General features: G+C 37.7%; 1 protein-coding gene across 1 annotated transcript in view; it reads left to right on the forward strand.

The window, feature by feature from the left end:
- Positions 1-12,141, forward strand: part of USH2A (Usher syndrome 2A (autosomal recessive, mild)) — a 301,921-nt gene that overhangs the window by 136,305 nt on the left and 153,475 nt on the right. The window contains exon 17 of the mRNA XM_012638316.1: positions 12,012-12,119. Coding sequence (XP_012493770.1) covers positions 12,012-12,119 — 108 coding nt within the window. The remainder of the gene's footprint in view (positions 1-12,011; positions 12,120-12,141) is intronic.

Genomic DNA, 12,141 nt, shown 5'->3' on the forward strand with positions numbered 1-12,141 from the left:
TGCAGTGTAAGAGCCCCATTGTTCTGATGTTTTGATGTTCAGTTCATATGCGTTATCAACTGAATTCATTAAGCATGAATACAGAAATGGACAGTACCAATGGCTGCTCATGAAGGGGCAAGAACTTGACTTGGCTAAGTGGGTTGGAGAACTGCTGAGATTGCAATGGATGGTACAAAAGAGGGACTTTAGCATGTGTGCCCCTGAAATATTTCTTCATCAAATTCTGTAAAACACATCGTAATGTAACGTACCTTAAATGTCATTAAAGTAATTCCATGATGCCTTGGTGTATCATTTTCGAGCATCTGTATTTTCACATATAATCAGATTATTCTAAAGTAGAATGCTGATACAGCTCTACCAATCACAGTCAAGGTTGCCAGTGGATGCTGGAAGTTCCCGGGAATCTCTATGAGCAGGGATGATCTGCAGGGTATCACTTAGCGAGATCCCGACAAAGCGAGAACAAAAGGAAGAACCATTATTACAGCAGCAGAAACTGAATGTGCGAGTGAGATGGACAAGGTCAAATATCCTGTATGGGTGAACTGGTGCCAGGACAGGTGACTTGCCCACAGGATGATTATTTATAATACTTGATAATTACCTAACAAAAACTTTGTAAAGTAACCTACCCATCAGCACTTAAACTAATCACTAACCATGCTGATCAAGGAACTCATGGAATTATGCATTCTTTAGGACTATTTGATAATTCTTTAGAAAATAACAGATGACACTATAGAAAATTGGCTGAATGCTTTGAAGTAGCACTTGCTGTCTGAAATTATAATAGACAACGTGCCTTTTCCTGACTATTTATCCAGAGACAAAAAATTAGAAGCAAGCTATTCTTTATAGAGTGCATCAAATGTAACTTACATAGACATAGGCTTTGTTTTCCAAATCATATTTTTATGAACCATAGGCAGACTTTTTGCAGTCCCTTTTTAACACACATTTACTCTTGAAAGTAATGTTACTTGAAAGTGTAATTGTAATGAGTTTGGTTATATCATGCCTCTTTCCTTTAAAAGAGAACATGATTCCCTATAGGGAAATTCAGGTAATTTGCAGCCACAGTAATCTTCACTATACTGAAATGTTAAATACTTGGCTTTTCTCCATGCATTTGCCTTTCTCTACTCTACAACTGCTATTTCCTACTCTTTTAATTCGATGCTGAGCACTTGAATGATGTTTTCTTTTCTCCTTCTACTCTTCGACTTCAGGATTAAGTTACAGTCAGAATGGTTCCTTTGAGACATCTCTTTATTTCCCTCTTCTCATCTGATCAATTCATGAGCAGTTTTCAATTGGTGTGCCCTTTTCATTGCCTGTTGCTAATATGTCATATATATCTCATTTTAAGGACTACCAATAGGGGCTTACTTAAAATGACAGCAAATTCCAGTTGAAATGTGTTGATTTTATTGAGTTTTACAGAGTCATATATATGAAAGGTTATCCAGTTCATGTAAATCATCCGTGCCTGATGGTGGTTGATGCTTTCTTTACAGATTATTTGAACCAAGCCTATTAGTGATCCAATCCTCTAACAATATGAAAAATAAAAGAACTAAAAAATAGAATACAGAAAATTATAGATTCAGATATTGCCTTGCTTAATCTGTAGCCCAATTAGGCAGTTTACACTATCATACTCACAGTTCATAGATATGGAAACTGAGCACCTAGAGGCCAGAAAACTTTCCCACGGCCATGGTTAGTAAGTAGATTAAGTATCAGAACTCAAATAAAATAAAAATAGTCTAACTTCAAACTCTGCTCTGTTAACAGAAAACATGACCTAGTACCTCAGTATATGACTCATGATAATATTAAAAATGAAAATATTTAAGTATACATTCACACTTGGATTTTTTATCTTACTGGAAATTTCACTGAGCTTTGAGCTACCTATATCATTGTTTTTATTATAAGGCTAGGAAGCCTGACCCAATTGCTCGGAGCCACATTTCTCAGTCCAGCTGCATGAGTTCTAATCCTGGCCTCACCTTTTCTTATCTCTGTGATCATAGGCAATTTCCTTCGACTCTGTGTGCCCTAGCTCCCCTATCTGCAAAATGAACAGATATCAGCATGTACCTCAGGGAATTAGTGTAGACATTGATTGTGTTAATGCCCAAGAAGGGCATAGAAGAGAACCTGCTAGTAGTAGATATTTAATAAACTTTAGGTAGTATGTTATTTATATAATCTAATGACTAGCTTCCTGAAATCCTTATAAAATATATTTAGTTAATGTGTATAGTCCAAGGAAAATAGTAGTAAAAACAGAACAACAAAATCTCTGAGTTTTGTTTGTTGTTTTTGTAAAAAAAATTTATAGTTTTGGGGGGAGATAGGATGAAGATAGCTAACTAGAAACAGGTAGTATGTGTCTCTTTCATGGACAGGAACCAGAATAGTAAGTAGACACTCACATTTCAAATAATATTGTTTAGGAGAGAATGCTAGGATTCACCAGAGAAGTGACAAGGAGCACCAAAAGTAAGTAAGGAGAGGGTTCAAGGCAACTTGCCCAGCCAGGGACTGGCTGAGAGCCAGGAGAAGCTCCTAAGCTCAGGGAAACAGAGAAACTCCAGGAGCTCCACGCTCCAAAATGGATTTTATGATCTTGGATGCAGGAGAACCCCTCAACCCACAGGGGCCTCAAGCCAAACACGGGGAGCTGCCTAGAGATTACACAGAGATGTTGCTCCAGAAAGGGAACCCACCTGGAATCTCACAGGCATCCAAGCCTAGAACAGCTTCAGTGGGGCACCATTCTGGGAGCCTAGATACCAGAGATCCACAGATGTGGCTACCCAATCTCTCCTACATGTGCCTGGGACAATATTCACTGCCCTGCAACAGTCTGCCCTGAGACCAAGATGTGAGTTGCCCACACTGCTTGGCTGGGAGGGGCCCAAGGAGCCATGATGAGAGTTTAACATTGGGCTATGCCTCACCCTCGGGCTGAGTTCAGGCTGGCATGGCTGTTAGCACCACCCAGCCAAGAAGGGACAGGGAAATCAGGCCCTCCTGTACACATTCAAGACAATACCCACTACCCTGCAACATGCAATGGACTGCTGTGAGACTGAGACTCAGGTGGACCACACCCCCACAGCTTCTTGCCCATGCTGCCTGCCTGAAAAGGGCCCTGTGCTTGCTGGTCACAGGCGCAAGGAACCCTTTTGAGAGTTTAATGCTGGCATGTGCCTTGCCCTCAGGCTAAGTTTAGACTGATGCAGATGCAGCCTCCACCTGTCCAAGAAAGGACAGGGAAATCAAGTTCTCTTGCACATACCTAGGATAATGCCCACCATCCTGCAACAGGCTGCTGTAAGACCCAAGACTCAAGCAGACCACACTTTCCACAGTTTCTTTCCCATGCTGCTTGCCTACACGAGGCCCTGCCTTCTCTGATCTCAACCGCACAGATGATGCAATTTTGAGAGTGTGACGCTGTACTGTGACCCCTACCCCATCTCAGGCTGAGTTCCAGCTGCCAACTGACTGGGAAGTGATAGAAGAGACCAAATAATCCTAAGCACACTTACAAAAATACCCACTGACTTGCTATAGACAGCTGTGGTACTGGGGACTAACCCATTCAAACCATTACAGCTACCAGCAACAGCAACACAGACCACTTGGGTCCAGTGGGTTGCTTCACCACTGCTACAGCAAACTGACTTCTCAGAGGCCCAAGAACCCGCCCACATACCCAGTCCACTGCTCCTACTACTACCCTCTGAGCAAGTCATCTGGAGGCCCAAGAATCAGCCCTCCAGGATCTGGTAACATCGGTGACAGTGTAAGTTGCTCTAATTCTTAAAAAGAGGCACACATAGCCCACTACTGCCACTACCAGGATCCAAATACTGGCTCAGGTGGTGTCCAAGTCTCTACCAAAACTTCCCCACAGCCTCAACTAATAACCATACACTAAACCACCAAGGAAATCACAGATACCACTACCCTCTGTACTGCCAAAGAAATCATAGATCGCACTACCACAGGCTCTCAAAATCAAAACCAAATTGTCTGGCTCAACAAACAACATATATACATCATTAGAAAAATATTCCCTCCTATGAAAACAATTTCAAAAACCTGGAACAAGTGACTGCTGTACCAGATGTGCAGGTATCAACAGAAGGACATGGAAGACATGGAAAACATGAAAAATCAAAGAAAAATGACACCACCAAAGGGCCACAACAATTGTCCAGAAGTGGATTCCAATAAAAAAGAATTCCGCAAAATGCCAGATAAAGAGTTCAAAACATTGATTTTGAGAAGCTACGTGAGGCTGAGAGCAGTGGCTCACACCTATAATCCCAGCACTCTGGGAGGCTGAGAGAGGAGGCTGGCTTGATGCCAGGAATTCAAAACCATCCAGAATGACACAGTGAGATTCCATCTCTCAAAAAAGTTTTAACTGAGCATGGTGGCATGCACCTGTACTCCCAGCTACTAGGAGGCTGAGTTTGGAGGATCGCTTAAGCCTGGGAGTTGGAGGTCAGAGTGAGCTATGATCACACCATTGTCCTCTAGCCTGAGCAACAGAATGAGACCCAGTCTCAGGAAAAAAGAAAAAAAAAAAGGAAAAGCTCAATGAGATGCAAGAGAAATCTGAAAACCAATATAAAGAAGTGAGAAAATCAATCCAGGATAAGAATGAGAAATTTACTGAAGAGATAGAAATCTAAAAACAACAACAACAAAAACAAATTTTGGAGCTAAAAGATGCATTGAAGTAAATACAAAATGCATTTGAAAGCTTCAGTAATAGACCAGACAAAGCAGAAGAAAGAATCTCAGAACTTGAATACAGGTTTGAAACAATCTAATCAGACAAACATAAGGAAAACAGAATAGAAAAGAATGAACAAAGCTTTCAAGAATCCTGAGACTACGTAAAGCAACCAAACTTATGAATTATCAGTATTCCCGAGGGGAAGAGAGATCAAAAAGTCTAGAAAACCTATTTAAGGAGATAACTTGATGAAAATATCCCAAGTCTACCAAAAGACTTACACATTCACATACAGGAGGCCCAGAGAGTTCCAGGCAAATACAATACAAAAATGAACTCAACATGGCATATTATAATCAGAATGTCTAAACTCAAAGTGAAAGAAAGAATTTTTAAAAAAGCAACAGAAAAGTGTCTAGTCACCTATAAAGGAAACTCCATCAGACTAACAGTGGATTTTTCAGTAGAAACCTTACAGGTCAGAAGAGAATGGAACAGCATTTTTAAAGTGTTCCAAGAAAAAAAACTGTCTTCAAGAATTCTATATCATGCGAGAATAAGTTTCATAAATAAAGGAAAAATAAAGTCTTTCACAGACAAGAAAACACTGAGGGAATTTATAGGCATTAAACCAGCTCTACATGAAATGTTTAACACATTGACTGCCACTCTAGAAAACAAATTTTTTTCCTTGGGGTCTTGGTGTTTTATTACAAAAATAGAATAAAAGCTTCAAAAACAAAATGATCCTTTCTAATTTAATGAAAAATTTATTATTTTTTATTGTTTTCTGTGCATGAGTTATATGCAACTTGAAAAATAGTTCATGTGGCTACCAAGGTAAAGAGACATGTGAGTTGCATATGATTCATGAGGCCCCAGGCTCAAAGCTAGGATGAGTTAAATACAACTCACAGGGCAGTCAATGTGTTAAACATGGAAACAAAAGGGTGATATTCACTAGCACAATAACACATAAAAACATAAAACTCACAGCTCTTATAAAACAATCACACAAAGAAGGAAGAGAAAGGAATCAAATGGCAACATGACAGAATATCATCAAACCACAAAGGCAAAAAGAGGAAAAGAAAGAAACGAAGAATATAAAAAATAACTAGAAAACAATTAACAATATGACAGGAACAAATGCTTATATATCACTATTAACTTTGGCTATAACTGGGTTAAATATTTCACTTAAAATATATATTAATAGGGTGTTAGAATGGATTAAAAAAAACATGATCCAACTACATGCTGCTTACAAGAAACTCACTCATAAAACACATACAGAATGAAAGTAAAGGGATAGAAAAAAATATTTTACAAACAGAAACCAAAAGCAAGCAAGAGTATCTACATTTATATCAGATAAAGCAGAATTTAAATTGAAAACAGTAAAAAAAAAAAAGGTCATTATATAATGATAAAGGGGTCAACTCAGCAAGAAAATGTAACAATCCTAAAGATATAGGCACCCAACATCAGAGCACACAGATTCACAGAAAAAAAAAAAAATTACTAGATCTAAAGAAAGAGATAAACAACAATACAATAACAGTAGAAGACTTCAAAACCCCATTCACAACACTAGACAGATCATCAAGACAAAAAAATCAGTAAAGAAATGTTGGACTTAAATTACACTTTAGGCCAAATGGACTTAACAGACATTTACAGAACATTCTACCCAACAACTGCATAATATACATTCTTTTCATTAGCACAAGGAACATTCTCCAAGAGAAACCACTTGTTACTCCATGAAACAAGTCTTAAAAAATTTTTAAAAACAAAAATCATATCAAATATGTTCTCAGACCACAGTGGGATAAAGCTAGACACCAATATGAAGAGCAAACTCAGAAACTATATAAATACATGTAAATATTTAGGTCATTAGATATGAAATGTCCAATTTCAAATCAAAAGTGTAGTTTATTGTATCTCAAACAAGAAGCAGTACAATTAATCAAAGTATGTGCCTCAACTATTGACACAGTTTTGCCATCTTAATGGTAGCTTGTTTATGCCAGCAGCAAAGAAGCCTGGAGAGAGTGGCAATGAAATTGTGAAACGCATTTTCCACAGCTTGTTGAGAATTGAATATTTTTCCTTACAAGAAGTGGTCCAAAGCCTGCAAGTCCAGCTTCTGTAGTTCAAGCAGCATTGTTTGTGCAACATGTGGTCAACTGTTGTCTTGCAAGAGGATTGGCCTTTCTATATCAACCAACCTTGGCTGCTTAATCATAAGCATCCTCATCATTTCATCCAATTGGCTGCAGTAGACATCTGCTATAATTGATTGATCTGGTTTCATGAAGCTATAGTGGACAATACCAGTGCTGGACCACCAAAAAAACACCAGTAGCTTTTTTCAATGAACATTTCATTTGGGACATTTCGTTTCAACACTTCATCTCTATCCAACTGTTGTGCCTAATGCTTGCAATTGTCAAAAAGAATCCATTTTTTATCACACATAACAATATGGTGTAGAAATAGTTCACCTTTATGTCGTGAAAGCAAAGAAAGGTAATCTTCAGATGATTTCTCTTCCAACGCTCATTTAATTCATGTGGAACCATTTACCCAGCTTTACCTAGCTGATTTGTTTCAAATGGTCCAATATTGTTGGAATAGTAACATCAAACCTTGCTGCTAATTCATGCATAGATTGAGATGGATTCACTTCCACTACAGCTTTCAGCTCTTCATTATCCACTTTGGTCTCAGGTTGCCCACGTGGCTCATTTTCAAGATTAAAATCACCAGAAGGGAACTTCTCAAGCCATTGAGGTACTGTGCATTCATTAGCCACATCCTTCCTGAACACTTCATTGATATTTCGAGATGTCTGTGCTGCATTTGTTCCACAATAGAATTCATATTTGAAAATAACGGGAATTTTTTACTTATCCATGGTTTCACAAAAATTGCTTGAAAAAAATTTGAAAGATAATTACAAGCCAAAATATGTGTTTGAAAGACTTAGGATGTACCTTCACAATAAACATAAGAAGTGGCAAAGTGAAATGTCAGCAAAAGACATGATTTCATTCTTTTTTATGGCTGAACAGTATTTCGTGGTGTACATATACCACATTTTCTTTACCCAATCCTGTGTTGATGGACACTTAGGTTGATTCCATATATTTGCTATCATGAATAGTTCTGGGATAAACATATAAGTGAAGATATCTTTTTAATACATTGATTTCCTTTAGGGAAATACCCAGTAGTGGGACTGCTGGATCATAGGGTAGTTCTATTTTTAATTCTTTTAGAAATCTCCATACCATTTTCCATAAAGATTGCACTAATTTACATTCCCAAGAACAGTGTGTAAGAGTTCCCTTTTCTCTGCATGCTCACCAACATATGTTATTTTTTTGTTTCAATCATAGCCATTCTGATTGGTGTAAGATGATACCTCATTATGGTTTTAATTTGTATTTCTCTGATGATTAGTGATGTTAAACATTTTTTCATAAGCATATTGGACCTTTGTCTTCTATTGAAAAATGTCTATTTATGTTCTTAGTCCACTTTTTTAATCATCAGCAAACAGGGATAATTTGACTTCCTCTGTTCTTATTTGGATGCCTTTTATTTTTTCCTCTTGCCTGATTGCTATGGCAAGAATTTCCAGTACTACGCTGAATAAGAGTAGTGAAAGTGGGCTTCATTGTCTTATGATAGTTCTTGGAGGAAATGTTTTCAACTTTCCCCCATTAAGTATGTTGTTGGCTGTGGGTATTCTGTATATGGCCTTCTGATTTCAAGATTATTCTTTTTTAAGCACCAAAGGAGGCAAGAAAAGCTTCATCTTTCTCTGCTGCATCCTTTTTAATAAAAGTATTTGTTCAGTAAAATTTGGATTCAGTCAAAAGGCCACACTCAAGGATCCAGAAGGCCACATGTGGCCCCAATGTCCCCACTCCATGTCCACTCTTGTCTTTCTTTGTCTCCTTTCCTTGTTGCACCATTTTGGCTCTTAATGTGGCAATATGTTTGAACTCTTCTGAGTTCTTGACCAAGATTTTCTGCTCAGTGCTGAGTTCTCCATCCCTTCCCAATTCTAGTATCCCAGTAGGTTCATGAGAAACATTCCCTCCACCAGCCCTGGCTTCATACTCCGCTAGGGGGACCTATCCCATCCAATTTAAACACCCATAACAAACTCTTTTGGCACACCTTCCTCAATCTTTCAAAAATTCCTAGGGTGCTAGCTGCTCTGCTGTTGTACCATCTCTAAAAAGCTACCTACTAGAGTTCTAAACAATATATAAAGTGGAGACCACTCAATTCACTGCAGAAAGGTTTTGTAAAGAAATGACAATTTCTATTTTATATACATTAATTTTCTTTTTGACCGCTATCCTCAATACAAATACCCTCAATCCTCTAATCATCCTTAGTATACCTCTGTGATGATGCAATTTTCTCTTCTCTCCCTAATACCCATCCTAAAAGTTTCTGAAAGCAGACCAGACAGAACACAAAATGAGGAAGAGAATGGAGGCCATTTTTATGTCAAAATATTCCAGAAAAAAAAATCAAATATCTGTTTACTTTTACCAACCTTACTTACGCTTGGCATTCAGAAAAAATCTAGAAAATCTTTATTATCTCAAATTACATTAATATTTGTTATTTTATTAATATTCTGCAACTAGAGGAAAATCTCCAACTCACTGAAATAGACGCTGTGGGCAGAGATACTACAGAATTATGAGGAAGGACCTGTTTGGTCAGATTACATTGCGACAGACATCATGGCCTCACAGCCCTGCAATCCTTATAAAGTACTTTTGCTTGCTCTTCTTCAAGCAATATTTAACAAACATTGAATGCCTAAAATAAGCACTATTGGGGGAAAATGACCAAAAAAGACCACTCAGAGATACCATTTCTACTCTCAAAGCACTTATACTCTAGCAGAGAAAATAAGATGTTCAGATGAAGTGGTGTTACAATGATTAAGATCCTTTTCTTCAACAGTGGGAGAGAAGGCGGGACATAGTCAAGCTAAGTAAGTTTGCCATTGAAACCTCTGACTTTCATTCTTGAAAGTTCCCTTCCATTTTCTTTGGAGCTCTATATTCTATAATCTTAGCATTTCCCCATAAGCTTTTATCAAACATATGTGGCTTGGGTATGGCTTAGATCTTCAGTCATATTCTTCATCTCTAAATCAGGTAAATATCAAAATTATGTAAATCCTCCATAGCAACTAAATGGAAGATTATAATCAAATAAGTACCTGCATCTTATCACTAAATTGATAAGAAAACACAAAGGGCTCTGAAGCTGACTCTTGGAGCAGTTCCAGCTGCAGAACATTATTGCTTTTGCAGAGAACCCAGACTACTGCTCCAGTTCTAAATGAATCAGATCACTAATTTTTTGCATTCATTTAACCAGCACATATTTTGTGTCTGTCACTATTCGAAAAATATGGCAGTAAGCAAGCCAACATTCTTGCTCTTTTGAAGCTTACATTATAGAGGGGGAGACGAACAATAAATAAAAAAATAGACACATAATATAAAACATCAGAGGATGTTGAATGCTTTGAGAGAAGAAAATTATTTGAAGGGATAAAATGTGATGGGAATATTTTTCAGATAAAGTGGTCAAAATCTTTAAAAAATGTAGCATCTCAGCAGAAATCTGCATAGAGTGACAGGGTGACTCAAGAACATCTCTGGAGGAAGAATCACCCCACCTAAAGAAGAAAATATGTGAAAATGTAGCTCAAAATACATGAAAAATAAGTATAGTAATTATTAGATCCATGTTAAAATTTAGCCCAATTATTTGACACATAGGCTAAGCCCTATTATTTCAAAACAATTTTTTTAAAGAAAGTTTTGACATTTTTTTTTTATTTCAGCATATTATGGGGGTACAGATGTTTAGGTTATGTATGTTGCCCTTACCCCCCTTCCCCCCTAAGTCCGAGTTTCAAATATATCCATCCTTCGGGTGGTGTGCATTGCACTCTGTGTGTATGCAAATACCCGTCCCCTCCTCCCCGCTCCTCTCTGCCCAACATCCAATAGATGTTATTCTTATATGTGCATTTATGTGTTGATCAGTTTTTAAACTTTCCCAAGAATCAAAGGAAGAGATGTCATGTAAGCCTCAATATACTCCTTGTTGTGTGATGCAGAGTTTTAAAGTTGCTTCTGTTAAAATAGAATACTACTCTGGGTATCCATTTCATCTTCTTATATGAGCTAGATGCTATAATGATTCCCCATTTTACAGATCAGTAGACCAAGGCAAAAAGAAGCTAAGTAACTTGTCCAAGGTCACCAGCCACGCATGGAGTGGTGAAATCTAACAATATACAAGTTCTATTGTAAATGGATTAAGTCATTCTTTTTTCTCTGAAAATGTATTGAGCAGTTTCTGTGCTGCATCATATTCCAAATACAAAAGAAGTGAAAAGTACCATCTTTTCGTCAAATTAGCTTTGATGTATGTGTAAAAACTAAACCCACATACTCCCAGAAAAGGTGAATTGGTACATTATGGGTACATATGATGAAGAAATGCAAAGTTTAAAAGAAAAAAAAGTGTTGGTTGGTGTTGATACGAGCTGAATATGGCTTGGGGATAGAAAATGTTGAATCTAACCTTTTTATTTTTCTGCCCCTGTTCATATAAGAAGCAGTTGCAGAAACTGGGATGGTTAGCCTGGAGAAGAGAAGACTCAGGGGGGATTTGATAACTGTCTACAAATATTTGGAGAACTGTCATGTGGAAAAGAAATTAGATTTGTTCTGTATATCCCCAGGGGTGGAAGCGATAGAAAGATTTCACCACAATGTAAGGAAGGACTTTCAAACAAAATAAGGAGAACTCTAGAGCTCTCTAAAGGTGCAATAGGCTCTTTGGGAGATGGAGGCTCTGATCGCCTAAGTGGAACGGCCTCTTCAATGACAACTTGTATAGGGGAATGAAGAGAAGGGTGGATGGATGAGGTGAATGTTAAAGTCTTCTCTAAGGCTGAAAATGTATTATTTTATCAGTGATAAATGCAATTTCTTTCAATACTTAACCTCTTATGAAATTCATACTTTCCTTAAAGAGTGTTTTAAAGTGTGCTATTAAATGTTTTGGCTATCCTATCTACAACTCTGCATGTTACTTCTGGTGCTTAATCGATAATAAATAATCCCCTGGAGATGTACTTTATTTCTTTCTTGCTTGCTCTTTCTAGGTCTCCAGCCATACACCAACTACAGCTTCACACTTACGGCTTGTACATCTGCTGGATGTACTTCCAGTGAGCCTTTTCTAGGTCAGACGCTGCAGGCAGCCCCTGAAGGTAATGAAAAAATATTTCATTA

The sequence above is a fragment of the Propithecus coquereli genome, unplaced genomic scaffold (assembly GCF_000956105.1).
Source record: "Propithecus coquereli isolate 6110/MARCELLA unplaced genomic scaffold, Pcoq_1.0 Scaffold129, whole genome shotgun sequence".
NCBI classification, from domain to species: Eukaryota; Metazoa; Chordata; class Mammalia; order Primates; family Indriidae; genus Propithecus; species Propithecus coquereli.